Raw genomic sequence first — 23,577 nt, 5'->3', positions numbered from 1 at the left:
TTTTAGTTGTCTCCACATGATCCACTGGGGCAAAGGGTGCTGCACCTTGAGCTGTTCTCTTTGCACATTGCTTTCATGTTTTTCGATCTTAAGATCCCAGGAGTCACCATGAAAAATGCTGCAGGAAGGATGTCTAATCTTGGCCAGTCTGCGCTGTATTCCCCTGGCAGGATGAAAGCAATGCACGTTACAAGACAATTCCTTGTCTCTCTTTCACTCCATCTGTTTGTTGTTTTTCTTTGTTACACAAATTCCAGTAGAGCCATACCACTAAAGGAATAGTGTGACATTTTTGGAAATGCCCCTTATTGACCTTCTTAGATCAGAAGGCAGACGCCACTCTTATGTCTGTAGAGGAAAAATCTGAAGATACACCAGCATTGGGTTAGCATAGTTGGGAATGGTTGGGGGTTGGGGGGGGGGTGGGGGGGGGGGGGGGGGGGGGGGGGGGGGGGGGGTGGGGTTAATGCATATCTTGATCTGAACTTTCTACAGAAAGCACACCAAAGTGAAGCACAGTACTGAGAGGAGCTTATGTGACAGATTGCTTCGCATGGCAGTCCCTGTCTCCCAAAGGTTGGCTCTGACACATTCTCAGACACCATGAAGTGAATCCGAGAAGGATGTGGTGGCTGCTTCATACCTACAAATATATGACCAGTTTTCCAAAGTGTCAAATTGTTTCTTAAAAAGAAGTCACTGCATTACAAAGCTGGGTCAGTCTTTTCTAACCAGGAATCACACTTGTTTTCTTTGTATATTTAAGTGACCCAACTTTCAAGTGCATACCGCCGGCAAAGAAAGGGTACAGATGTAAGGCCGACATTGCACTTTCACAGTTCGTGGGGGAAGGCGGGGGTATTTCAATAACACATGGAAATAATGCTTCTCATGTTAAATTACCTCCCTGCCTGCTACAGTCTGGCGCTGGACCCAGTAAGATGACAGACACGGGGCTGCTGGCCAGCTTTATTTCCAGACTGTAAAGGATATGGTTCCCTCCCCTTCTCATGCTGCCATGCCACCTAGTACCTTCAGCCCACTGAACCATCTCAACCTTTGCAAGTAATCTGTCTACTCTCCTGTAAAAGTCAGACAAAAAGCCAGACATGCTCCAGGCAAGGAGGTAAGGTGCCTTGCCCACAGGGTAAGCATTAAACAGATGGCTCTGAACCACCCACTGTCACTGGTTTTTCCTGCTGGTTGCATTTTTATGACATTTATCACTCCTATCTGTCTGCTTGATCCTAGCCATAACATTGCTCCCACCCACATTTCATCAGACAGTGTAATCTGTAATGACAAAAAAACAGAAACTGGCTCTGTGCCAGCTCTAAAATGCACTCTCCCAGTGATGTAACACATTTGGAATTAATGTTGTTAGCTATTTATATCATACAGTGACAGCAGAGATAGCCCAATACTTATTATTTTCTGCTCAGACATTCTGGAAGTTTAAACTGTCTAGCAATGAGCTTTTGACACATTACAAAAGAATTACCAGCTGGCTGAGCACAGGCCTGATGTAAAGCAAGAGAGGACACAGAAACAGGGAACCTCTGAAACTTTCACCTTCATGTAAGCCGAGCAGGCGACATGTCCCCATTTTTTTTATTTTAAGTGTTGCGAGAGGGGAAGTGAAGTCCCACAGAGAGATAATCGTACCCGTGTCACATCATCCGCTGCAAGACATGAACAATGGCAAGAATAAAAGCAGAAAAAAAAAAACATACAGCAGAGGGAAGCTGTAAATTCTTTTACCTTTTTTTCCTTTCTATCTGCCCATCATGCAGATAATTGCAGAGCATTTATTATCGAAGTAACGACATAATTACCTCCACCAAGGAGGTTATGTTGCTTGGTAGAGTTTGTGTGTCATTCTGTCTGTAAACATGACAGCTCAAAGATTTGAATGAATTCTGATAAAACTTTGTAGGAGTGTAGAGCGGGATCACGTTAACCATCCATTAAACTTTGGCTTCGATCCACCAAGATCATCAAGGTCCAACTTAATGATTTATTGGTCCAAAATTGACATAAAACTTTATAACTTAGAAACTATGATTCTGACAAGTGTGCTGTGTATTGTCAACATATAGAAAGATTTCAAATATGTCAGATTTGACCTCTCCTTAAAGGTCAATTAGATTGATTTGGAGGTCAAAGTCATAATAATGCTATAGATCTGTCATTGTTTGTATTGACAACATATAGGCATATAGGGGAATGATATATGGGGATTTTATATGTCACATTACTTTGGACTTCTGACCTCTTCTTCAAGGTCAAATAAGGTCAAACTTTCATAAAATCTTTTATCTTTTAAACTCTGCTTATTTTGCTGCCTTGTTTTTATGGCAACATTTAGGAATGATACTGGTATAGTTTGCATTTAAATATCATGTCACATTTGACCTCTGACCTCACTTTTACATTTCACGTGTGCTAAGTTGAGCCCAAAATGTGTTTATCCTTAAAGAAAGAGAAAGAGGCTGCCTGATATTTATAATAAGCTCAAGTTATTATTATTATTATTTATCCATGACCTACTCCTACATAATGTTTGTGTCATCAAGGTAAACATCACACACACACACACACACACACACACACACACACACACACACACACACACACCACACACACACACACACACACACACACACACGTGCAGGGGAGCTCAAGACCATTTATCCCATGTAATCAGAATCAGCCCCTCATACAATTTTAAGGTCCCATCTGTGCCACCCCATTGAAAAGATCCCTGGAAACATCTCTGGTTGGTACAATGTTGTAATTTGAGAGGTATGACCTGTCCATATATGACTAAAACATTTTTTGTCATTATATATGGTCCATATAATGCGTAGCAAAACACTGAGGTCATGCTGCTTTCAAAAGCAGATGTGATGATTTATGAATTATGTGACGACAGAAAGCAAACTGATGACCTTTAAAACTAGCTCCATTGTTTATATAAAATTACACCAGCAATGTCTTCTTGTTGCAGCATTTGCTTACTTTTAAACAAATAAAAGATGTGCAAAATCTTTGATAGATGAGCTGGATTGTTTGTGAAAGCAAGTACTCGTGTTCCTCATAGATATCTTCATAGATATCTTGATCGATATCTTGATACATAGCTTGATAGATTTCTTGAAGACCCACCCATCAAATTTGCCAGCTGTAGGGTTTTTGGTGGATTTAAGTTGCTCCCCGTTGAGACCGGATGATAATCTGGGAGAAGATTGGCAAAGATCTGTGGACTGGAGCCTGTGCTATGAGAAGAATGTCTGCTGCCTCACAAGCGTGACCCCCGCGGTACATACAGTACAGACGTGTAATGTAAACGCACGCCTCACTGTCTGACAGGTCAGGACAAGATGAATACATCAGAGAGCAGCCTGACAGCAGGCCCTGTTTATCATTAAAAGCTTTTAACAAACTTAACTGAAACTAATTATTCTCATCACTTCCTCTCCACATGCTTGCTCACCAATCTTTATCATGGAAGAACTCTTTTTTTTTATGACAGTAAAAGCAAACACACCAAAATTTTATGTAGGAGTGCACTATTACAGAAGTATTGTTCAGGTACTTAAGTTATTAAAAGTAGGAATTGTGTAAAGAGTCTAAATTAAAATACCGATTTCATAAATTTAAAAAATGACAACCAAACTACCAGATATTACATTACTGCTGATGACTGTTATTATTATGATTGTGTACTATTTCTTTTTATTTAGTCTTGAATTTCTGGGTTTGTTTGTTTTATTGTTTAGAGTCTTTGGTTTTACTTTAGTTTCTATTAGTTTTAATGTTAGTTTTGTTTATTTATTTTACTATATTTCATTTTTAATATGGGCTGTGTTTGTCAGGTGAAAAATTTAAGAAGCTTAGAAAAATACAATAATATTCACATAGGCATGCCTCTGCCAGGAACATATGCACGAGTGCCTCCTCATCCTGGTTGAGTTAAAAATCAGACCACACTGACAAAGACTTGACTGACCTTAATGGTTTATTAGTGTTATATTTCTGTTTTTTGTACAAGTTTTTTCTTTTTCTAAACTCTCATCTTCATTTTCATTTCAAATAACTAAAATATGTTACATACTTAGGTTAATTTTTAGTTTAGTTTTAGTTAACTATAGTTACCTTGAATACAGCACCGGGAAACATCCTCACTGCATGCAGTCATTCAAACAAAACTTATTACTCACACCCCAGATAAGGTCATAAAAACGAGGCATATATTTGACACTGTTCATGAATAGAGTCATAAAAACCAGTCACGTTTTGACTGAATGCAACAATGGATTTTTTTTTTTTTTTTTTTACAAGAAAGAAATTATTATTATGTCAAGGTATAGCAAGCTGTGAAATTTCAAGGACATTTTTTATTTCCTTAAATGGTGAAATATTACCACCTAGTGGTTGATGCTGGCTATAGTTTCAAAGACGTGGATTAAAAAGGATCCTCACCTAAATTTGTCGTTTTTATAATATGTCTGATGATGAAGCAATAAACATGGTTACCCAGTGTGGGGAATCAGAACCTGGGATGTTTTAGTGTCAGATTAAAAAATAAACAAATAAATAAAAAATCATTCAGGAAATAAACTCAAAAGTTATGTTTAATTTTGCTGTTTGTTTGTTTGTTTGGGGGGGGGGGGGGCTCTGCGTTCTGGTATATGGAGATCTTCGATTAAAGTGTTCAAAGCAAAATACCTCCAGACTATTTTTCAGCTGTGTGAAAGATTTGGATCTAACAGTCTGAACGACTGATCCTTGCAAACCTTGCAGTATTTGGTTTGTATATGCTTAAAAAACAGCAGAAGACGTTTGAGTTGTTTGGATTTTTGCCAGCTATCAAAAGAGGATAGTTTTCCTTTTTTTTTAATTATTAATTTACTGGTCTTGATACTGAGGATAATCGTAATTGATGCTTTTGAAATGTGAGTAAGGATCTTGCGGGAAAAGTTAAAGAATACCTGTCTGCTGAAATGCTACTCAGGAGTGCTCATGGGTTATTTGGTGCAATATATTTAGCCGCATGAGTCCACCGTATTTACCTGGAGCTCAGTCTCACCTGTCGATCTCTGCACGGAGGGATGCTCGTTTTAGTTTCCCAATCTTTAACTGAATGTTTGTCACAGTGTTACAAATAGCAAGAACATCGAGAGCGCCGTTTAGCAAAAATATCTTTAAAATATCTCAAAATCAAACCGTTTCATCTGTGTTCCTCTGTTTCGGTTCTCACAGTCCTCCCATCAGAAGAGAAGCTGTTAACCTGACGCTATTTTTAAATCATTTCGGCTAAAACATTATTCTCTTCCGAGACTTTGAACGGAAGCAGCGTTAGCTACTGAAAGCTAGCTCCTAGCTAGCAACCCAGCGTTTTGCGGCCGCTCTTTCTTCTTTAAACCGTGCTGAAGTGATTATAATGAACCGTGAAATTAAAGCGATATAGTTAAACTTTGTCGGGCTTTGGTTTTCGTCATTATTAAGTACAGTAGAATGAAATGTTCACATAAGCGTCCCTTCGATAGCTCAGTTGGTAGAGCGGAGGACTGTAGAGGCATTAGCTGAAATCCTTAGGTCGCTGGTTCGAATCCGGCTCGAAGGAGACACGTTATTTTCTTCCTCTCGCCCTTCCTGATCTTTCACGACAAATCTTTTGATACCCGACGAGCCTTTTGATACTGTTTAGCTTAAACGTGTGTTCATTCATCTTTGTCAGCAAAACCACTGTGAAGCTCCTAAATTTAAATTTAATGGACCTTGGTGGAGAGGTGGAGCACTGGAAAAGCAATAAGGAATTAATACTTTAACTGTTCATGCAATAAAGTTTAGTGTGCTATTATGTAGGCTCCTTTCGCTTCCCTCCTGTTAAAAAATGCCTCAGCCTGTGATAAGGTGTACCACGCCTCTTGCTGGAATGGACCCAACCTCTTTCCGACTCTGGCTGGAAAAGTGAGTAATAACATGTGGGTGGATGGTAAACTAAATTAAATTTTTATATTTATAGCATTTTTCTGATGTCTGTTTATACCATTGAACTGCCTCCCTGTGCGTGTCTGGTTTTCTGCTCCTGTGCGCTGCTATCTTGTGCTGATCTGTTTGTGTACCCTTGAATTTGTTGACTGCAGGCCTGCCACTTTATTCTCCTCAGGATTTTTTTCCTTTTGGCACCCCAAGGTGGCAGAGTGGCTGTTCAGCCTGAGCAGCTAGGTACTGTTTAACTGGGCAAGAAAGCTTCTGCCAAACTAACTTTCCTAAACTTCAACACACACAAACACAATGCAGCCGTTTGCCGCAAGGCTGGAATTAACTGGTTGAAGTTGTTTGAGCATATTTACTCATTTACTCAGACAACATGACTCAAATATATGATAATAATAATGTTTAAAAACTTTTATTATGTTAAGCTGGAAATGTATTAATGACAATTAAATACGATTTCAAACACACCAAAAAAAAAAGAGAAAAAATCATAGATTGTGCTAAGATAATTAAGATTTGATGTGTAAATTATACAATGGTTGAAGTAGTCATGGCAATAAAGACTAAATTAGGCACATTTTAAAAGAACAAAAAGTTTAGATATAAACAAGTCTAATGTACAGCAGGGTAAGGTGCAGTATACACAAGTTAAATCTGATAATGGCTTGACTAATATTCTGTATGTAGAATAGCCAGTCCATAAGCTCATAAGATATCCCCAAGGATTAAAAACGTTACTGTTTGAAGTCAGGTCATAATTTAGTCTTCAAGGAAAATAAGAATATAGCATCTTTGAATCAAACCTTCAGAGGTTTTGGGGTGATTTTCAAACAATTCTTTAATGGGAATAGGAAATTCACAAATTCAGCTATCTCAGATGTGATGTATCACTTCATTCCCAAGAAAGGAAGATCCTGCAAAGCGCTCTTGCCTGGCGTCATGATTTATTTATTGATCATAATGATCTGTTTCCTCCCGTTCTCCATGAAAATGGACTGTTCCTGCTGGTCTTGGTTGATGGTCACGCACTCTTGACTAATTGTGATGCTGCACAATATCAGTCTGTAGGATCTTGCTTTTTTGTGACTGAAGTTGTTGCCAAAAAAAAAAATTAAAATAAAAACATCTCATTCGTGACGAACACGCTTTCTCGGAGAAGCTGGAGACTCCAGGGAAAAGGCAGTCGGAGAGACGGGGCGGGACTCGGGGATGTACTCTGTCTGGTACTTATCAATGTAAGGTTTGGCCACATTCCACACCTGGGTTGAAAATATAAAGATATTTAATGTAATGCCACGTGGAGCTCACACATACACTGAATATCTTTGAGAACTTGCCTTTTGATCGAGCAGGAGGCGATGAACGGCTTCAATATCAGGCGACATGAATCTGTCTTTAATCCACGGCCTGTTAACAGCAGGAGAGCAAAAGGAGAAAGTGGAACAACGGTTAAATATTAACTATTCTGTATATAGTTTCAGTGGACTCAAAATTTTGTACCTTGGCCACATCTGTTTGACTTACTTGACCACGCTGCGAACAAGTTCATAGACCTTCTCCAAAGGAGTGGTGGTACGAAGTGGACGGAGGAACTCAATGCCCTGACAGGCTGCCAGCAGCTCTATAGCAAGGACTGACAACAGAAAGCATCAGTTTGGTGGAATCCAAAATAAATGTCCTCTTTAAATAACATCTAATGCCACTGCTTGTGGCAGATTTACAATAAGATCAAAGCTCCAGATAGCACTGTGTACTGGACACATCGAAATAAATAATAGTGTGAAGAACTGGACCGAGTCTTAGGTAGATATAACTTAGTAAACATGCTCTAAAGCTTGATTTCCTTACATAGAAATTTGAAAAGTGGAGGTGAACATATGATAGTTGATGATAGTTTAATCATTTATCTGTTTGTTTTTTTTTTACCTGTTGATTTAAGGTTAACCTCTGTATCTATTCAGCAGGCTGCAGTTTTGTCTTGCTGGTGTACACTGGCAGGATTTTCAGAAGTCACCTTTGCACTTTTTGTAACTTTTTGAAGCAGCAGAAACTGACCAGTTAGCCTCTCTGACTCAGAGACATCACTTCTTGTTGTTTTCAGAGAGTACGCTTAAAAAGAGGTGGTAAGCACGTATTTTTAAATCTGATAGTGGCAATACAATGAAACTTTGTAACGGATTGTATAATCATGAGTTTGTTATTGCTTTATTCACTTATTTGTTGTCTGCATAGAGTTTCACTGGAATTTTAGACCACCTCTCCAGAAATCTATTGATTATTAAACAGAATCACATAATTACAATTTTATCCTTCTCACTGGACACTTTGTTAGGTACACCTATTCAGTTGCTTGTTAACACAAGCATCTTATCAACCAATCACACACTAGCATGGTGATATGGTCGGAACAAGCTGCTGAAGTCCAAACCCAGCATCAGAATGGGGAATAAAGGTGATTTCAGTGACTGTGAATGTGGCGTGGTTGTTGGTGTCAGATTGGCTGGTCTGAGTATTTCAGAAACTGATCAGCTGGGATTTTCCCACACAACCATCTCTAGGGTTTACAGAGAATGGTCAGAAAAACAGAAACTATCCAGTGAGCTGCAGTTCTCTGGATGAAAATGCCTAGTTGATGCCAGAGGTCAGAGCGTTGCCTGGTCTGATGAGTCTCGATTTCTGCTGCAACATTCAGACGGTAGGGTCAGAATTTAGTGTAAAGATGAAAGCACAGATCTGTCCATGCTTTCATGTCCTGCCTTGCATCAGCAGTTCAAGCTGGTGGTGGTGACGTAATGGTATGAGGGATATTTTTTGGCACACTTTGAACCAATTAGTACCGATTGAGCATCATTTAAACGCCACATCCTGAGTGTTGCTGCTGACCATGTCCAGCCCTTTATGATCACAGTGTACCCATCTTCTGATGGCTGCTTCCAGTAGGATAAGGTACCATGTCACAAAGCTCAAATACATCTCATGCTGGTTTCTTGAACACGACAATGAGTTCACTGTATGCAACTGTGTGTCAATATGGACTAAGATCTCTGAGGAATATTTCCAGCATCTTGCTGAATCTGTGCCATGAAGAATTAAATCAGATCTGAAGGCAAAAGGGGGTCCAACCTGTACCTGCAAGGTGTATTTAATAAGGTGGATAGTGAGTGCTATACCTTACCTTGCTCCACATGCTCTATAACTCTCAGGGCCTTCCTAGCAGCCCATCCTCCCATAGACACATGGTCCTCCGTGGCAGCACTGGTGGACAAAGAGTCCACAGACGATGGGTGACACAAAACTTTATTTTCTGAAACTGAATCACATAAAGATTTAAGATCATTATCAGTTCCTGCTTAGATATTGGGTAAAAAGGAAGAAAAATACAATAAGTTAATTTTGTAGATCTTTTAACAAAAATGCAAAATGAAATATAATATTCAATATGATAACATTTATTTTTTGCACACCAACCTAAGGCAGCTGCAGTACAGTGGGCAATCATGAAGCCTGAGTTGAGTCCACCCTCATTGACGAGGAAGGCAGGCAGCTCGCTCAGAGAGGGGTTACACAACCTCTCTATCCTTCTTTCACTGATTGAGGCCAGCTCATGGACTGCAATGGCCAAAAAATCCAGAGCCTAAGAGGGAAAAAAAAAAAAAACCTGTGTAAAAGAGAGAAAAATAAAATCTACAGCAAATCAAAACAAACTTTCTCATTACTACATACCTTAGCCGGGTATTCCCCATGGAAATTACCACCTGAAATGGTCTCACCTCTTTCTGCAAATACCATCTGGGAAGTCTGTTAAGACAAAATAAACTAATTTCCAATAAAAGCCTGCACACAGTCTGTGGCAGAACCAACTTTAATTATCAGCAGTACGACCAAACTGGCAAATCGGGTTTCGTATATCAGGCTTATCCTCTCGTTTGAAAGCCAGGGAAGGATACAGGGTTGTCAGTGGCACTGTTGATTTCTGTATTGATGATATTCTGGACAAATGCTATTGTGTCATTGGCAACTCCATGAACCTGTGAACAGAGGGTGCAAAAGCTGTGAAGTCATGTGGGAGAAACCTGTGATTTTGGGACATAAATAAAGTTGAGGTTACCTGAGGACAGCACCGCATGGTGTAGGCATCCTGGACTCTGTCACAGAACCTGTGGCTCTCTGTAAAAACACACCAGCACCATATGGCACACATTAACTGCAGAATGCTTTAAGGTGCAATGTAGGCATAATATTAGTAAAGGTTATACTTTATTAATGCACCCTAAGCGTTTCATCCATCCTAACTATGAGTTGAGGGTGACCACGCTGGTGCAATCCTGAAACCAGTACCTTGATCGAGGGCAGTGGTTGAAGTATTTCTAATACACGAAGAGGTTTTCAGGAGGAGGAAGGCAGAAAACGTATAAAATGCAGTGTTCAAATAATATGGCTGATGTGTGTGTGACGTATGCAACAGTAACTAATTTTTTTGTTTAATGTTCTCTTTCTTCTCTGTTTTAAAATCTGAGATGGTTATCTAACCTGCGATCTGGGATGGGTGGTGATCAGAGTCCAGTAGTGAGCGGAAGCGTTGAGCCACCTCTATTTGTCCTGGGTGTGGCCGCAGTGCATGAATGTCTATGGGAGGAGACCAGAACATACTCTTGCAATCGGAGGTAAATAATTCCATCTAGTTTCTGTTTTCTCTGAATTTATAACTTCCGCTTACCGCTGTCGAAGGCCTTGGTGGTTCCCTTTAGCACCTCCAGGGTGAGAGCAGCAATAATGTCTGCCTGCTGGGCAATCGCCTGGGCTCGCTCCACAGCCTCTGCCCCTAGAGAGGTGATCATCTGCGTCCCGTTAATCAGAGCCAGGCCCTGCGAGGGAATGCTGGAGAGTGAGATGGATGTACAGCCCCAATTTCGAAAAAGTTGGGATGTGTGTAAATGAAAACAGAATGCAGTGTTTTGCACTTTCATAAACTCATATTTTATTCAGACTAGAACATGCAAAAAAGTTTAAACTTAGAAAATGCACCATTTAAAGAAAAATATTAGCTAATTTTGAATTTGTGCAGCAACATGTCTCAAAAAGTTAGACAGGGCCACGTTTACCACTGCGCAGCATCCCCTCTTCTTTAACAACAGTTTGCAAACTTCTGGGAACTGAGGAGAGCGGCTGCTAGATTTTCGGGAGAGGAATGTTGTCCCATTCTTGTCTGACAGATGATTCTAGCTGCTCAACAGTCCTGGGTTTTCTTTTCATGATATGTCAAATGTTTTCAGTTGGTGAAAGGTCTAGCCTGCAGGCAGGCCAGCTCAGCACCCAGACCTTTCTACTACAAAGCCATGTTGCTGTAATAGATGCAGTATGCACTTTAGCATCATCTTGTTGAAATATGCAAGGCCTTTCCTAAAAGGGGCATATGTTGTTTTAAAATCTGTATATCAACTTTCCGCACTGATGGTGTCTTTCCAGATGTGCAAGCAGCAAATTCCATAGGCACTGATGCACCCCCCATACCATCAGAGATGCAGGGTTTTGAACTTTGTGCCAATAACAAGCCGGATGGTCCTCTCCTTTTTAGTCCAGAGGATGCAACGTCCATGATTTCCAAAAACGAATTTCAAATTTCAATTCATCTGACCACAGAACAGTTTTCCACTTTGTCTCAGTCTATTCTAAATGAACTTTGGTCCAGAGAAGACGGCAGGGTTTCTGCATCATGTTCACATTTGGCTTCTTTGCATGATAGAGCTTTGACCTGTATTTGGGAGTCTGTGCAGTGATTCCTGCCTGTTTTTTTTTATTATATTATGTACTCTAGATGATAAAATATTCAAAGAGTTTGCAATTTTTCATTAAGAAACATCATTCTGAAATGATTCACACAATTTGTATACCTGGGTTTTTTTGCAAACTGGTGAAGCTCTGCCCATTGTTACCTCTGAGAAATGCTGCCGCCCTAAGATGCTCTTTTTGTACCCAATCATGTTACTCATCTGTTGCCAATTAACCTATTTAGTTGCAAAACGTTCCTCCAGTTGTTTGTTTTTAGCACCACTTTTGTTGCACTTGTCCCAACTTTTTTGTTGCTGCCATCAAAGTCAAAATTTAAAGCCCTATCTGGTTTCAGGACTGTTTGGAGTATTTTTACAGTGTTGCTATTTTTATAACTTAAGCATCTCAATATTTCTTCTTCCACTATGATTGATTTAATCTATGTATTTGCCCTACTATGTATTTTATTGTATGTTCATAATGCAAATATTGTTTATGTTTCAAAATGTGTTACCAGTGAACCCTGGGTTCAGTCACAATAGTGCAGACAAATCAAACAGAAGATTTTTTTTTTTTTTTTTTTTTAAAGAACAACATTACCTCTTTAGGCTTTAGTGATATTGGCTTTAGTCCATGGGCCTCCAGGACCTGGCCAGGAATGAAAAATGAAAAACATGTAAAAAGTCCAGGGTCATCAAAAAGCAAACATGCTTCTCATTTGCACGCTGAAACCTTTCGCCCTTGTAAATAAGATGTACATTTCCTGCAGTATTAATCACCCTCTTGTTTTACAACCACAGAAAAGTCACTCTGATCTTACATATTTGGCGTCTGCCCATCCACTCTTGGGAGACCACATTTTACCCTCTCCCATGAGTCCCAGGGCCAGGTGAGAGAGGGGTGCCAGGTCACCACTAGCGCCCACTGTTCCCTTCTGAGGGACGAATGAGAGGCAGGAGGCTGCAGGGAGCAAAGTTAGAGACAAAAATAAGTCATATGACAGTCAGCTATCCTACTCCTGTCCTTAAATAAAGTTATGAACATTTGACTGAAGCTAGTCCACATCAGCTAACTGGTTTAAAGCTTACCATTGAAGGCCTGGATCATGGCCTGGAGGGTTTCAAGTGAAATTCCACTGTGCCCTTTGGCCAAAACATTGATCCTCAGAGCAAGCAACATGCGTGTCCTCTCGGGGCTTAATGGGTTTCCCACACCTACAGGTCCCAGTATAACTCTGATTAAGCTGATTTACATACAGAGAGGCTGAAAACATTCAAATTTGAACGCCGGCATCAGAAACAATTTTATCACCTGCTGAATGTGAGCGCACCAAGTTTTCCTGGAGCTCCCTATAGAATGGAAAGTGCATGACATCAGTCAGCGAACAAAAACAGCTCTGTCTCCACTGATTACAGAAATAGATCAAAAAATGTTGCCTTTACTTGAGTTTGCTGACAGGAATGACAGTTCGGGCAAATTTTCCAAAACCTGTTGTGATCCCATAGACAACTGCAGGAAGGAAAAAAACATGGGGAATTGAATACACAGGGTCCTCTCTTTTTTTGCAGATACTGTAATTTTGCCCATTTAAATTAAGCTCATTTGCATTGAATTCCTTCTTCGGTGTATCTTAACCTTTGTTTTCTTTGACAATGGTGTCCAAAAGCTCTCTGGATTGCACAACCTTTCTTTCTGCCTCTGGAGTCAGCTGAAAATGGTGATAAAGGGAAAAATCACATCAAGTAAAAGATTACAACTGAGTAATCATGACAACAGAAGCACTTTGTTGATCATTACCTTTATCTTGTAGAGTCCTCTGCCTAAGTTGACGAGGTCTGTTGACGTCAGGCTGTTGCCATCCAAAGAAATATACTGGACAGGGAGTTTCACGTTACACACAAATGATTAATGTGAGTATGTTTTCAATTTTAACAGAAAATACACTTACCTCTTCAGGCTCTTTGTATGCTGCTGTGCTAGTTGAGAAACTTAGTTAAGGATAACATTTGGCAAAATGCAGTGTTACACTCAGGTTAATTATAATCTTCCAAAGGTCAATTTTACCCCCAAATGAAAACAATGTAATGCCACAAAAAAAGATTAAATAGTTTTTAGTGCAGTACCTACTACAATTTCTATGGTACAAACACCCAATAAGTATGAGGATACAGAGGAGAAACTCCAGGCTCACATGGGATAAACTCAGGAGACATGGTATCTCCTTCGATAGCTGAAATGTACAGGATAATAAATCACATTATATACATTTCCTCTTGGCTTATACAGTAATTATATTTAATGTAAATGGCTTAGTATTCACAATTACACATAATTTAAGCACAGCTAATGGTAAAACATCTTCACTGCCCCTTAAATGTGTTGCACACATTTTTAAATATATTCTTCATGAACACAGTTATTTACCAAGTTCGACAAAGTCATTATCCTCCAGCACATCCTCCACGGTATCATCCATGTCCAACAGACCCAAACCCTGGCACCTGCGCACGACAAAACGCGTGTCTTTCACAGCCGTAATGCCGCCGTTGTCTGGTTTGTTCTTCATGTAACGTTTAAGCGCTTCTTGTCCCAGCCACTGGATCGTGTTGGAGGTGTCCCGGCAGGGCAATGCCAGCCACTCATCTCGGATGTGGACAGTAAAACGAGGCATCGCGCATCAGCGGGACCTGGCTGCAGTGAGACCTGCGCGCCGCTCTCTCGGGTACCAGTTTCGGCCGCTTACAGTTCGGCCACCAATCAGACGCAGCTGGGGAGCCACGCCTCGCCAGCATCACACCTCTGGAGATCATTGACCCACGAGGTCGGTCTCACAGATGTTTGGACACAGATCTAATCGATGTGTTCACGTGACGTGTCCACAAAGATGCGTCGTATACAAGTGTCCAAAAAGGCAAAACAATGAATGGAATCAGGGGTCACCAGCCGACAGGTAGACTAACTTTTTTGTTGTTGTTTAACTGAAAGTATATTGGACATGGTTTTACGGCGACATCAAGTTTTTAGCCTTTAACTTGATGACGAGCTCGCTCACAGGTTAAAAAAAATTAAAGTAGACTAACCTTTTGACCCTGGTGCCTTCACTTGCTGTCAGACATTAAAAGAGCTGACCAGTGTCCTAACAGCTAGACAGATGGGCTGCTGAACAAAACCTTTGGAGGACTGCAGCAGTTTAATCTCATAGTGTAATTTCATTCAAAATCTCCCACAGTTGGATTTAATTGGATTCAATTCTTCCAGCAAGTACAAACTAATGTAAGTTGTAATGACTGCTTAACTTTTTCAACAGTTTTTAGACATTTCTCCTTACTTTATGGCAGCAGCTCAGCATGTCTAGAGGTCATAGGCTTTCCTTTTTTTTTATGTTTTGTTTGTCATTTCAAACATTGCACTGTACTGTATTTAATTTCAAAGTAAGGCAGCGCCATCATTAGTACCAATACCAATAGAACAACACCTGCTGGCACCAAATTTACTATACATTTGTAAGGATCAACTGCATGTGGTGATATAACCTAAGGGTCTTTTTTATAGTCATAAGCAGTGATTAAATAACTAAAAAAAAAAAAAGATTATCCCAAATAGTAGTCAGATTCTTTCTTCTTTTGGGAAAAACATTGTTACAAACATTTGTAGCAGTCAAATTTAATCACTGCAGTGTAATCATTCCTGTTAAGGGCTTCAGTGCACCATAAGCTTTATGGGCGATGTCCTCTACATAGGTTTTATTTGGGTTTTGTGTGTGTGTGTGTGTGTGTGTGTGTGTGTGTGTGTGTGTGTGTGTGTGTGTGTGCGTGTGCGTGCGTGTGTGCGCTGACTGAGATCACAACACTGAATTTATTTATGGCGAGGATAATTGTGTTTGCAGGTGGCCTCGCAGCGAGACGTTTCCTGATTCAAACCTGCTGGTCTCCTTTTCTTTGTGCTCTCTGCACCACCCTCTGTGTGCTCCAGTAACTGGTCACTCTAAATTGGCAGTAGGTGTGGATGTGAGAGTGTGTGTGTGGTGCCTCTCACCCTGTGACAGCTGGCATAGGCTCCAGGCCCCTTCCACCCTGAGTGGTTGAGATAATGGATGCTTAATTGTGTTTTCCTTGAAAGATGAGGTGATTGTGTGAACATATAATTCATATTTTGGAAGTTTAAAAATAAATGCCTATTACTGAAGACAAAGTACGGTTTCATGGTTTTATCAAGATAATCTGTCCCTCCAAATTATACACAAATGTATCACCCCCTCCACTTTTTTTTTTTTTTTTTTTTGCTTTTTGTCAGCCTCTAAAATGAAATATGTCTAAAAACGTGATTGGGGGGGTAGTGGGAGGTCGGGGGCCTGTTAATGGAAGAAGTAAACTAACGAGGCGTGCCTGAACGCATCACAGTAGTCTGCGCACCGATGATGTCAGTTTAGGAGATGTAGGAGTTTCTGTATCACCATGTGTGCCGACACAGTGTAGGCCTACTGCTGGCCGTCAGCGGACAGGCAGAGGAGAAAGAGGAGGGGAGGAAAAGTGTGTTTACACAGACGGCAAACCGCCTGGGGAATCGTAGGGGAGAGGAAGTCAGCCGGCTCTGTGTCTGCCTGCTCCAACTTCCTGCTCAGAAAAAGAAAAAGCCCAGGATCCTATTTCAGTCCAGCACAACTGCTGTAGCCCAGAAGTAAGCATGGAAAAACAAGGAATCCCGCAAGCTTCGCCGTAAAGTTTCTCGGAGGGACAAGATCGAGTCGGAGATCGCAGGTAACGTCTAAATAAACAGACGCCTTTCTGTGATCGGCGCTTTGTAGCCTAATTGGTGGCTTCTAGAGAAACGATCCACGGTTAGGAGTATGAGCGAGTGTAATTGCGTTACTGTTAATCGTCTTGGATGTAAACACGTTTTGCTTCACCTTAAACTTTTCAGATCGAGTATTTCTAAGTTTTTATACAAAAGTAGCACAGATTTAGGCTCAAGACTGAAATGTGCCGTCTTCCGGTCCGCGCAACATCTTGAAAATGAGTCAGTGGGGCAGTGTGGTGATTCAGACCTCCGTGCGTGAAAGTAACTGCAACTTTGCAACTAACGGGAGGGGGGGGGGGATGAAAGAGCAGTAAAAAACTAAAAAACAAAAACAGGCGTAGAGTCAGTAAAAACGGGTTTTTCGATGCTTTTCTTGCGGCTCCCTTGTTGAATTTTCCACCGCCTGTGAACAGGAAGAGAGCAGATTTAGTCATGGCTAAGTAATGTCTGCATACACCATCTAATCTCATTAGGAGTTTCCGTTCAGCTAACACACTGGATGGCTTTGTGCACACGCGAGACTTCTCAGGCCGAGCATCCGCAACAAGACTCGTCGTCCCCGACCAAAACCACGACGATGTTCCTGTGATATTCCTAGAAAGCGTTTTAGCGTGTCTGCGGTTCTCAGAGTGACGAGTTGCCTCACTGTAGAGTTAAAGTGTGGGGTTTTTACTTCTGTGTTGGTAGGTCTAACGCTCTGCCCCCCCCCCCCCCCCAAGTGGGTTAGTTGTGTTGTACCATAATAGATTTTACTCTATGAAGCAACTGAGGTCTGTAGGAGGAATTTCTGACCTACAAAAGCAGCAGCACACTTGGAGCATCTTGCAAGGTGAATGTTTATAAGTCACACTGTCCTATTTGCAAGGGCTCGGTGGACCTTCACTGGCCGCGAGCTTTACTTTTAAAGTCAAAGCGAAGTTTGGGTGCAGGGTGGGTTAACGGGTGGAGCTGTGAAAAGGGGACAATGGCATGCTCTTTTGACCCCTCTCCCTCTGGGAATTTTGTGGGAAGTGTGGCAGGATCGGGGAAGCGCTCCCCTGCTGTGGGATCCCCTCTCCTCACCATTTGTCCTTGGAAGTAGAATAGGAGGAAGTCCTGACTTTGACAGGTTTGTAGTTTCACATGGCAGATAGAAAACTCAGGGGATGGCTTGTGTCGGAAATTGGTTCAGCCGCCTCCTCTCCCTGTCCTTTCTGGACAAAGATAAGCTGTGGTTGAAAAGCTTCTCCATTATCACAGTTTTTTTTTTTTTTAGTGGCAGCAGCAGCTTTTAGCCCCGCGTATTACACAGATAAGAGTGAAAAGAGAATGAGATGAGAGCGCAGTCCTTTCTGTCAATGTTTAGACTTGATTATGCTAAAGGGGAACTATTGTTATCATTTCCAAAGAAGAAGCTTAGTATGATTCACAGTTGTTTGTTGCACGTTGGGCCTTGGTGCAGCTCCTCGGTTCATTCTCTTTCTTCTCACTTTACCTCCTCTTCAGTTTAAAGCCGCACTAACTTCAAGCCAGCTTTCTTCTGATTGGCTACCCCTCGCAAACAAAAGATTTGAACACGAGGAAGACCTGTGTGACATCACAAAAAGCCAAGAGTTGGAAAAGGGAGAAAAAAAAAAAAAAAAAAAGTATATGCAAGAGAAAAACTACAAACCTGAGTGGGATTAAAACAAAAATATTGAAAAACATTCATCATCAATTGGCACATTTTAAAAAACAAAGTGCTGTCTCCACTGCCATTAATAGTATATGAGCTCCTAAGCAGCCAGACAGGAGCTCCGAGGCTGCACATTCCTCTATTAAAGGAATAACCCACCCTGGGCCCGTCGTACTTCCTCTGGAGAGAGGGCCAGGTTGAACCGCAGCATATTTCTGGCTTGAGCTGTTGTTCCCCCTTATTTTTTTTTCTCTCCTGTGGCTCCTGCTGCTGTTACATTACACTACACTCTTGAACACACACTGTTCTGTTCGTCAGCGGTCTACTCTTCCTTACACCACACGTTACAGCCCAAATGGGCCGTCCCCTCTTTAGCCAGTAACTTAATTTAAGTCTGCGGGTAATAAAACACAGTAGCAAGGCAGAACTGAGGAAAGTAGGATTATATTTAGATGAAGCGGTGGGTTGTTTTGTTATAAACAAGTTCGTTAACACTGGAATATGACATCGACTGAAATGAGCGCAGTAAAGTATAAAGAGGGACTTGCCATGTGCTTATTCTGTCACTGTGGCACCTGGCAGGTGTTTCACATGCTGGTAATTTTGGTGCTTTTTCAGTATCGGCTGACATCGGTTGGTGAGGTTCCATTTTTATCTCATCGAAAGGAGGTCACGGGAGAAAAAATAAATTCATCATCATATTAGGATTTTAAGAATAATCCACTAAGGTCTTTGATGTTGGCTCTGTCCCATCATTTCTTTTACTATTCTCACACTGATCTAATCATTTGTATTTCTTGTTTCAGGAATGGACAGTGCCATCACTCTGTGGCAGTTCTTACTGCAGCTGCTGCTCGATCAGAGTCACAAGCACTTGATATGCTGGACGTCCACAGACGGCGAGTTCAAGCTCTTGAAGTCAGAGGAAGTGGCCAAGCTTTGGGGGCTGCGTAAGAACAAGACCAACATGAACTACGACAAGCTGAGCCGAGCCCTGCGCTACTATTACGACAAGGTTAATTAAAGTGACTCGGGCTGCTTCTTTATAATAGTCCAGCTAATCGTGTCACTGCAGCTGTTGTGACTGATTGGACCTGATGGTTCGCTGTGGGAGGAGAATGACAAGTTCTTTGTTCTTCCCTTTAAACCCACAAAATCCCCAGATAGACACTTCCGCTTCCTCTTTCTCAAAAACATACATACATACACACACGCAGCTCTGACTATGATGTAACAAAGCACTACTGCAGTGTGGCCTCAAACATCCCTCTGATATTTCATATATGCTTTTGCATTGTCTTTATATTCACGTCAGAGCATGAAATCAATTCTTAACATGGTGAATTGTGTTTGTATGTTTCACAGAACATCATCAAGAAAGTGATTGGCCAGAAGTTTGTCTATAAATTTGTGTCCTTCCCTGAGATCCTTAAGATGGACCCACAGGTGGTGGAGATGGGCCTGGCTTTCTGGAAGGCTTCCCCTTCAGGAACAAGAAGCCCAAGAGCTGGAAGTAGAGGAGGAGGAAGAGGAGGAAGGGGAGGAAGAGGCCCAGAGGAGGACCCTGGCAGCCTTGGGGGCACAGCATTGTAGAAATGACTACCTCCACTCGGGTCTCTACTCATCCTTCAATATCAGGTCGCTGCCAAAGCAACCTGAGCTTCTCCGTGCCCTGCAGGAGGAGCAGCGTTCCGTCATCCGCTTTGGCACCAACACCAATGAGAGGAGCTCTCCTCCCTCCGTCAAGCCCGAGTCCTATGTCTCGCCGGGGCCATCCAAACTCACGTCTCATTCCCCCTCCCCATCCTCCCCTCACACCCAGCCGGGCCGAAGCCGGAGCCCCGCTGCTGAGGAGGAGCAGGAGGACTCTGACCAAAGCGCTCAACCCCTCAATCTGTCCTCCGGGCACAGGGGGCGAGCCCTGCAGCCTCCCGAAAAGAGAAGCAGCAGCGGTGGTAGAAGTAGTTCTACTAACAGTAGTGCTAACCACGGAGATGGACTCCCCCCAAAAAGCAAAAAGCCCAAAGCTCTGGAGATCTCAGCACCGTCCCTGCTGCTGGCAGGGAGCGACATCGGCTCCATCGCCCTCAACAGCCCAGCGCTGCCATCCGGGTCCCTCACTCCGGCCTTCTTCACTGCACAGGTGAGGTGAACACCACTCAGCTCTAACACTACAGATGCTAGAATGACACTAGTTCCTCCCTAATTTCTAGACACGAGTCATATGTTGAGTCTCAGCTGCGATTATGTTAGCACTTTGAGGACCAGTGACTCATCCATCTAGTGCTTCAAGGTGCTTTCCAGCCTTTTGCCATCAAGTTGGATTAAATACAGTTCATTATTGATAGCATGTAACACCTTGCTCACGCCTGGGATTGCACTCAGACTTCATCTTTCTCTCCTCACGAGCACTCGGTTGCTACTCTTTTACAGAACTTTTTTTTTTTCTCTGTGATTTAATACAAACCAAATAATGTCACTCTCTGCCAGACCACAGCTGAACAATACAGAGGCCAACAATAACCAAACCTCAGAAAGACTGCCTGTGATTCTATCAGTTTCCATCTCCTCTGAGCGGTGCTGTGGCTGGTGATTGGACACCAGAGTATGATGCAGGCATCCCTAAAGCCATCGGAGAGAGCTGCAATAGGAACACTGTGACGCAGCGTGGTGCGTACTCGCTATATTTAGTCGTCATCTCAAAAAACAGAGAGAGCAGGTATAAAAAGGTCACAAAGAAGTTCTTATATAGTTCAAAACTGTGACATTCAAGTGTAGGCCATCGTTACCACCGCAGATTGTGATGTTTTTCCTTTTGTCTGCCCAGTGGTTCAGTAGAGGCAACGCACTGCTGTAAAGTGGAGTCTTTTTCTTTTTTTTTCTTTTTTTTTTTTTTTTACAGGACACTTTTTAATTCTATTTTCTGCCACAAGTTTAGAGCCAAATTCATCGAGCCGTAACATTTTGGGATTATACCAAAGATCATAATGACCCACAGCACCGCCACAAGCACCGACTAGAATGTAATCGTCTAATTTAGTTAATCACGTGTTTACGTTGGAGTTGTTACAAAGAAAAATGAGTGCCACATCAGAGAGGGGTACAGCCACACGTCGAGAAAGGCTGCAGAGCTACGCTCACACCGCCTGTTGATGAGGGCGCATGAAATGAGATCAGAGGAAAACGAGCGATTTACAGAAATCTTCAGCGAGTCCAACCTGCGAGAGGAGGGGAAGAGGGCTTAAGCAATGCCATATGCTTCAATAATTCCATTAATACTAAGAGTGGGGCTGGGTCCCTTCACAACACTGGCTCACTTCTCTGAGGTGACACAGGGGAAAGTGTGGGGGGGGGGGGGGGGGGGGGGAATTGATTTCATATGTTTTCTCTCTAGTTCCAAGTGCCTGACAACCACTGCCTCCCCCCAAATCAACAACAGCTACCCCACCCCCACCCACACCCCTTCCTCCTCCTCACATCACCCTGCATTCGGGAGTAGAAACCACAGACTTCCTTCCTGCTTCGTCAAGTTTGTTTTTCCAAATGCTGATACATGTCATTTACCGTTTCAGCATGTTCTGCATTTCCAAAGCCCTCAGAGCAACATTCTGTCGCTGGTGGTTCTGAGTTTTTAAAAAAATAAATAAATACAAATCTTGTCCCACTGGTTTCTCTTATTTATATGAAGCTTCCCTCCCCTCCCCTCCCCCCAGACTCCCTCGGGTTTGCTGCTGGCTCACAGTCCGCTGTTGTCAGGCATCCACTTCTGGAGCAGCCTGAGCCCCGTCGCCCCGCTCAGCCCCGCCCGGCTGCAGGGCCACAGCTCCCTCTTTCAGGTAAGAAACACATGCAGGTGTAGCGGAAGACGGAGGGACGAAAATAGCAGGAGATGAGAATAGAGGGTGTACACAAAGGATTATTTACTGGTAGTGCTTTGAGCTGAGGAGGAAGTTGGGGAGGCTGTGCAGGCCAAATTAGTGCTTCTGCAAAATCCTCATTGTTCCCAGTGGTCGATAAAAGCAAAGTGAGTAAAGACTGTGCCAGGATAAGCTTTTAGCCAGAGCAATTATGCGAGGCAGGTGAAGAAAACTTTAATTACATTTTTAACACGGCCCAAATGTTATGCAAGTATTTACCTGACAGGAAGTGCAGACGAAACTTAAACTGTTTTTTTTTTGTTTTTTTTATTTGCAAAGCCGCAGTCACAAAGGGTTGTGAAACTAGTTGAGACTCAGTAAGCAGGTCTTGCAGAGGTGTCCTGTTTCAGCGCTTGTGAGAGGGAGAGGAAATCCTGTGAATACTTCCTGTTTGAGCCCAGGGGAGCCAGTCTGAACAGGGTGGACTGGTTTGAGAGCTGCTCCTCATTTATGAAGCACTCCACACGCAAACACACCGTACCGGATTTTTTTGTGCACAAATGAGACTTGTTGTGGAGTTACAGGCGAGACAAGAAGGAAGAGGCACAATGAATTTATTTAAAAAAAAAAACAAAAAAAAAAACAGGAAACCAGAGCAGTGACAATACAGCAGTTCCTTACCGGAAAGCAGCTTTCATAGCGCCTCCATCCCCTCCCCATTAACTCTCAGCCCCTTTCTCTTCCTCCACAGTTCCCCAGCCTAATCAACGGACACATGCCTGTCCCCCTGCCAAACCTGGAAGGAACACCCTCCTCCCTGCTCCTGTCTCCCACCACTCACAAATCCTGATCCAGGATCTGTGGAAAATGGCCCATCTTCATTGTTCTCTCGTTGAAAGTCTCTCATAGTCAGCAGCAGCGATCTCTTATTCATAATGTAAGATTTTGTCTCAGAAAAGCAAAGACAGTTATGTGACCTCATCTTTTTTTTTTTTTTTTTTTTTGCACTTGACTTGTTTCAGATTCTAGTGGTTGAAAGCACTTGGTAAAAGCCATATGCCACGATGTCTGTGAGACATCTGGCTCTTTGTGATAAAGTACAGCACATTTCCACACGAGCCTGTCCACGACGGACAGAAGCACATCAGCAAAAGGCTGACCGGCCTCTCATTCTGTGCAGCACCTGGTTGTTTTTAATCTTACAAAAAACAAACTAAAAAGTCCTTTTGTTTTCCTTAAATATTAATGTGAAACTGGTAGTTTCACTTATGTGGTATTGTATGTAATGTATGCACTATGCTTCTCAGATAGTACCGGCTGTGCCTTGTTGTCCTGTTTTTCACTTTATTTCAAAATCTTTTAATGAAGACGAGATTTCAAATGAATGAAAACCTTTGTAACACTTTTTTTTTTTTTTTATACTGGACTTGGTATACAGTATGTATTCTGTATTTTTTTTGTATTGTGAAGAATGTCATTTTCAGTAAATAAAGC

The 23,577-nt window shown here is 42.1% G+C and overlaps 2 protein-coding genes and 1 non-coding gene across 4 annotated transcripts; 2 read left to right on the top strand and 1 right to left on the bottom strand.

The window, feature by feature from the left end:
* The first annotated feature begins 5,542 nt into the window (after positions 1–5,542).
* On the top strand, positions 5,543–5,629 carry trnay-gua (transfer RNA tyrosine (anticodon GUA)). Its single transcript is given in 2 exon segments — positions 5,543–5,579; positions 5,594–5,629. It is a non-coding gene; the product is annotated as a tRNA-Tyr (tRNA).
* Positions 5,630–6,447: 818 nt separating this feature from the next.
* Positions 6,448–14,510, bottom strand: hal (histidine ammonia-lyase). Of its 2 annotated transcripts, XM_030731659.1 has the most exons (20): positions 14,200–14,508; positions 13,945–14,005; positions 13,724–13,751; positions 13,573–13,647; positions 13,411–13,483; positions 13,218–13,284; positions 13,087–13,124; positions 12,864–12,989; positions 12,596–12,735; positions 12,376–12,423; positions 10,724–10,871; positions 10,537–10,632; positions 10,115–10,173; positions 9,954–10,034; positions 9,730–9,795; positions 9,475–9,640; positions 9,182–9,316; positions 7,531–7,639; positions 7,344–7,413; positions 6,450–7,265 (listed from the first exon to the last, which is right to left on the bottom strand). In XM_030731659.1, the coding sequence occupies exons 1-20, from the start codon at positions 14,444–14,446 to the stop codon at positions 7,134–7,136; spliced, it is 1,965 nt and encodes a 654-aa protein (XP_030587519.1). In that variant the 5' UTR covers positions 14,447–14,508; the 3' UTR covers positions 6,450–7,133. The 2 variants fall into 2 exon arrangements, with proteins under 2 accessions (XP_030587520.1, XP_030587519.1); XM_030731660.1 differs by lacking the exons at positions 10,537–10,632; positions 10,724–10,871 and having other exon boundaries at positions 6,448–7,265; positions 10,115–10,171; positions 14,200–14,510.
* Positions 14,511–16,190: 1,680 nt separating this feature from the next.
* Positions 16,191–23,098, top strand: LOC115781119 (ETS domain-containing protein Elk-3-like). Its single transcript, XM_030730550.1, is given in 6 exon segments — positions 16,191–16,532; positions 19,033–19,241; positions 19,592–19,693; positions 19,695–20,369; positions 21,940–22,062; positions 22,835–23,098. Coding segments are annotated over 5 exon segments (1,206 nt in total). The 5' UTR covers positions 16,191–16,532; positions 19,033–19,034; the 3' UTR covers positions 22,934–23,098.
* Positions 23,099–23,577: the final 479 nt, after the last annotated feature.

This window comes from Archocentrus centrarchus, chromosome 6 (assembly GCF_007364275.1).
Source record: "Archocentrus centrarchus isolate MPI-CPG fArcCen1 chromosome 6, fArcCen1, whole genome shotgun sequence".
NCBI lineage: Eukaryota > Metazoa > Chordata > Actinopteri > Cichliformes > Cichlidae > Archocentrus > Archocentrus centrarchus.
The sequence above is the reverse complement of the archived record's forward strand: the minus strand, read 5'-3'. Positions and strand labels throughout refer to the sequence as shown.

What these genes read in the sequence shown, in the direction of transcription:
- hal (XM_030731659.1), bottom strand. Translation starts at nt 14,446, where the DNA reads ATGCCTCGTTTTACTGTCCACATCCGAGATGAGTGGCTGGCATTGCCC. An exon ending in GGTGCGCTCACATTCAGCAG is followed by an intron (nt 12,990 to 13,086) that starts GTGATAAAATTG and finishes TGGGACCTGTAG; the next exon opens with GTGTGGGAAACCCATTAAGC. An exon ending in CCACCCATCCCAGATCGCAG is followed by an intron (nt 10,174 to 10,536) that starts GTTAGATAACCA and finishes GTGTTTTTACAG; the next exon opens with AGAGCCACAGGTTCTGTGAC.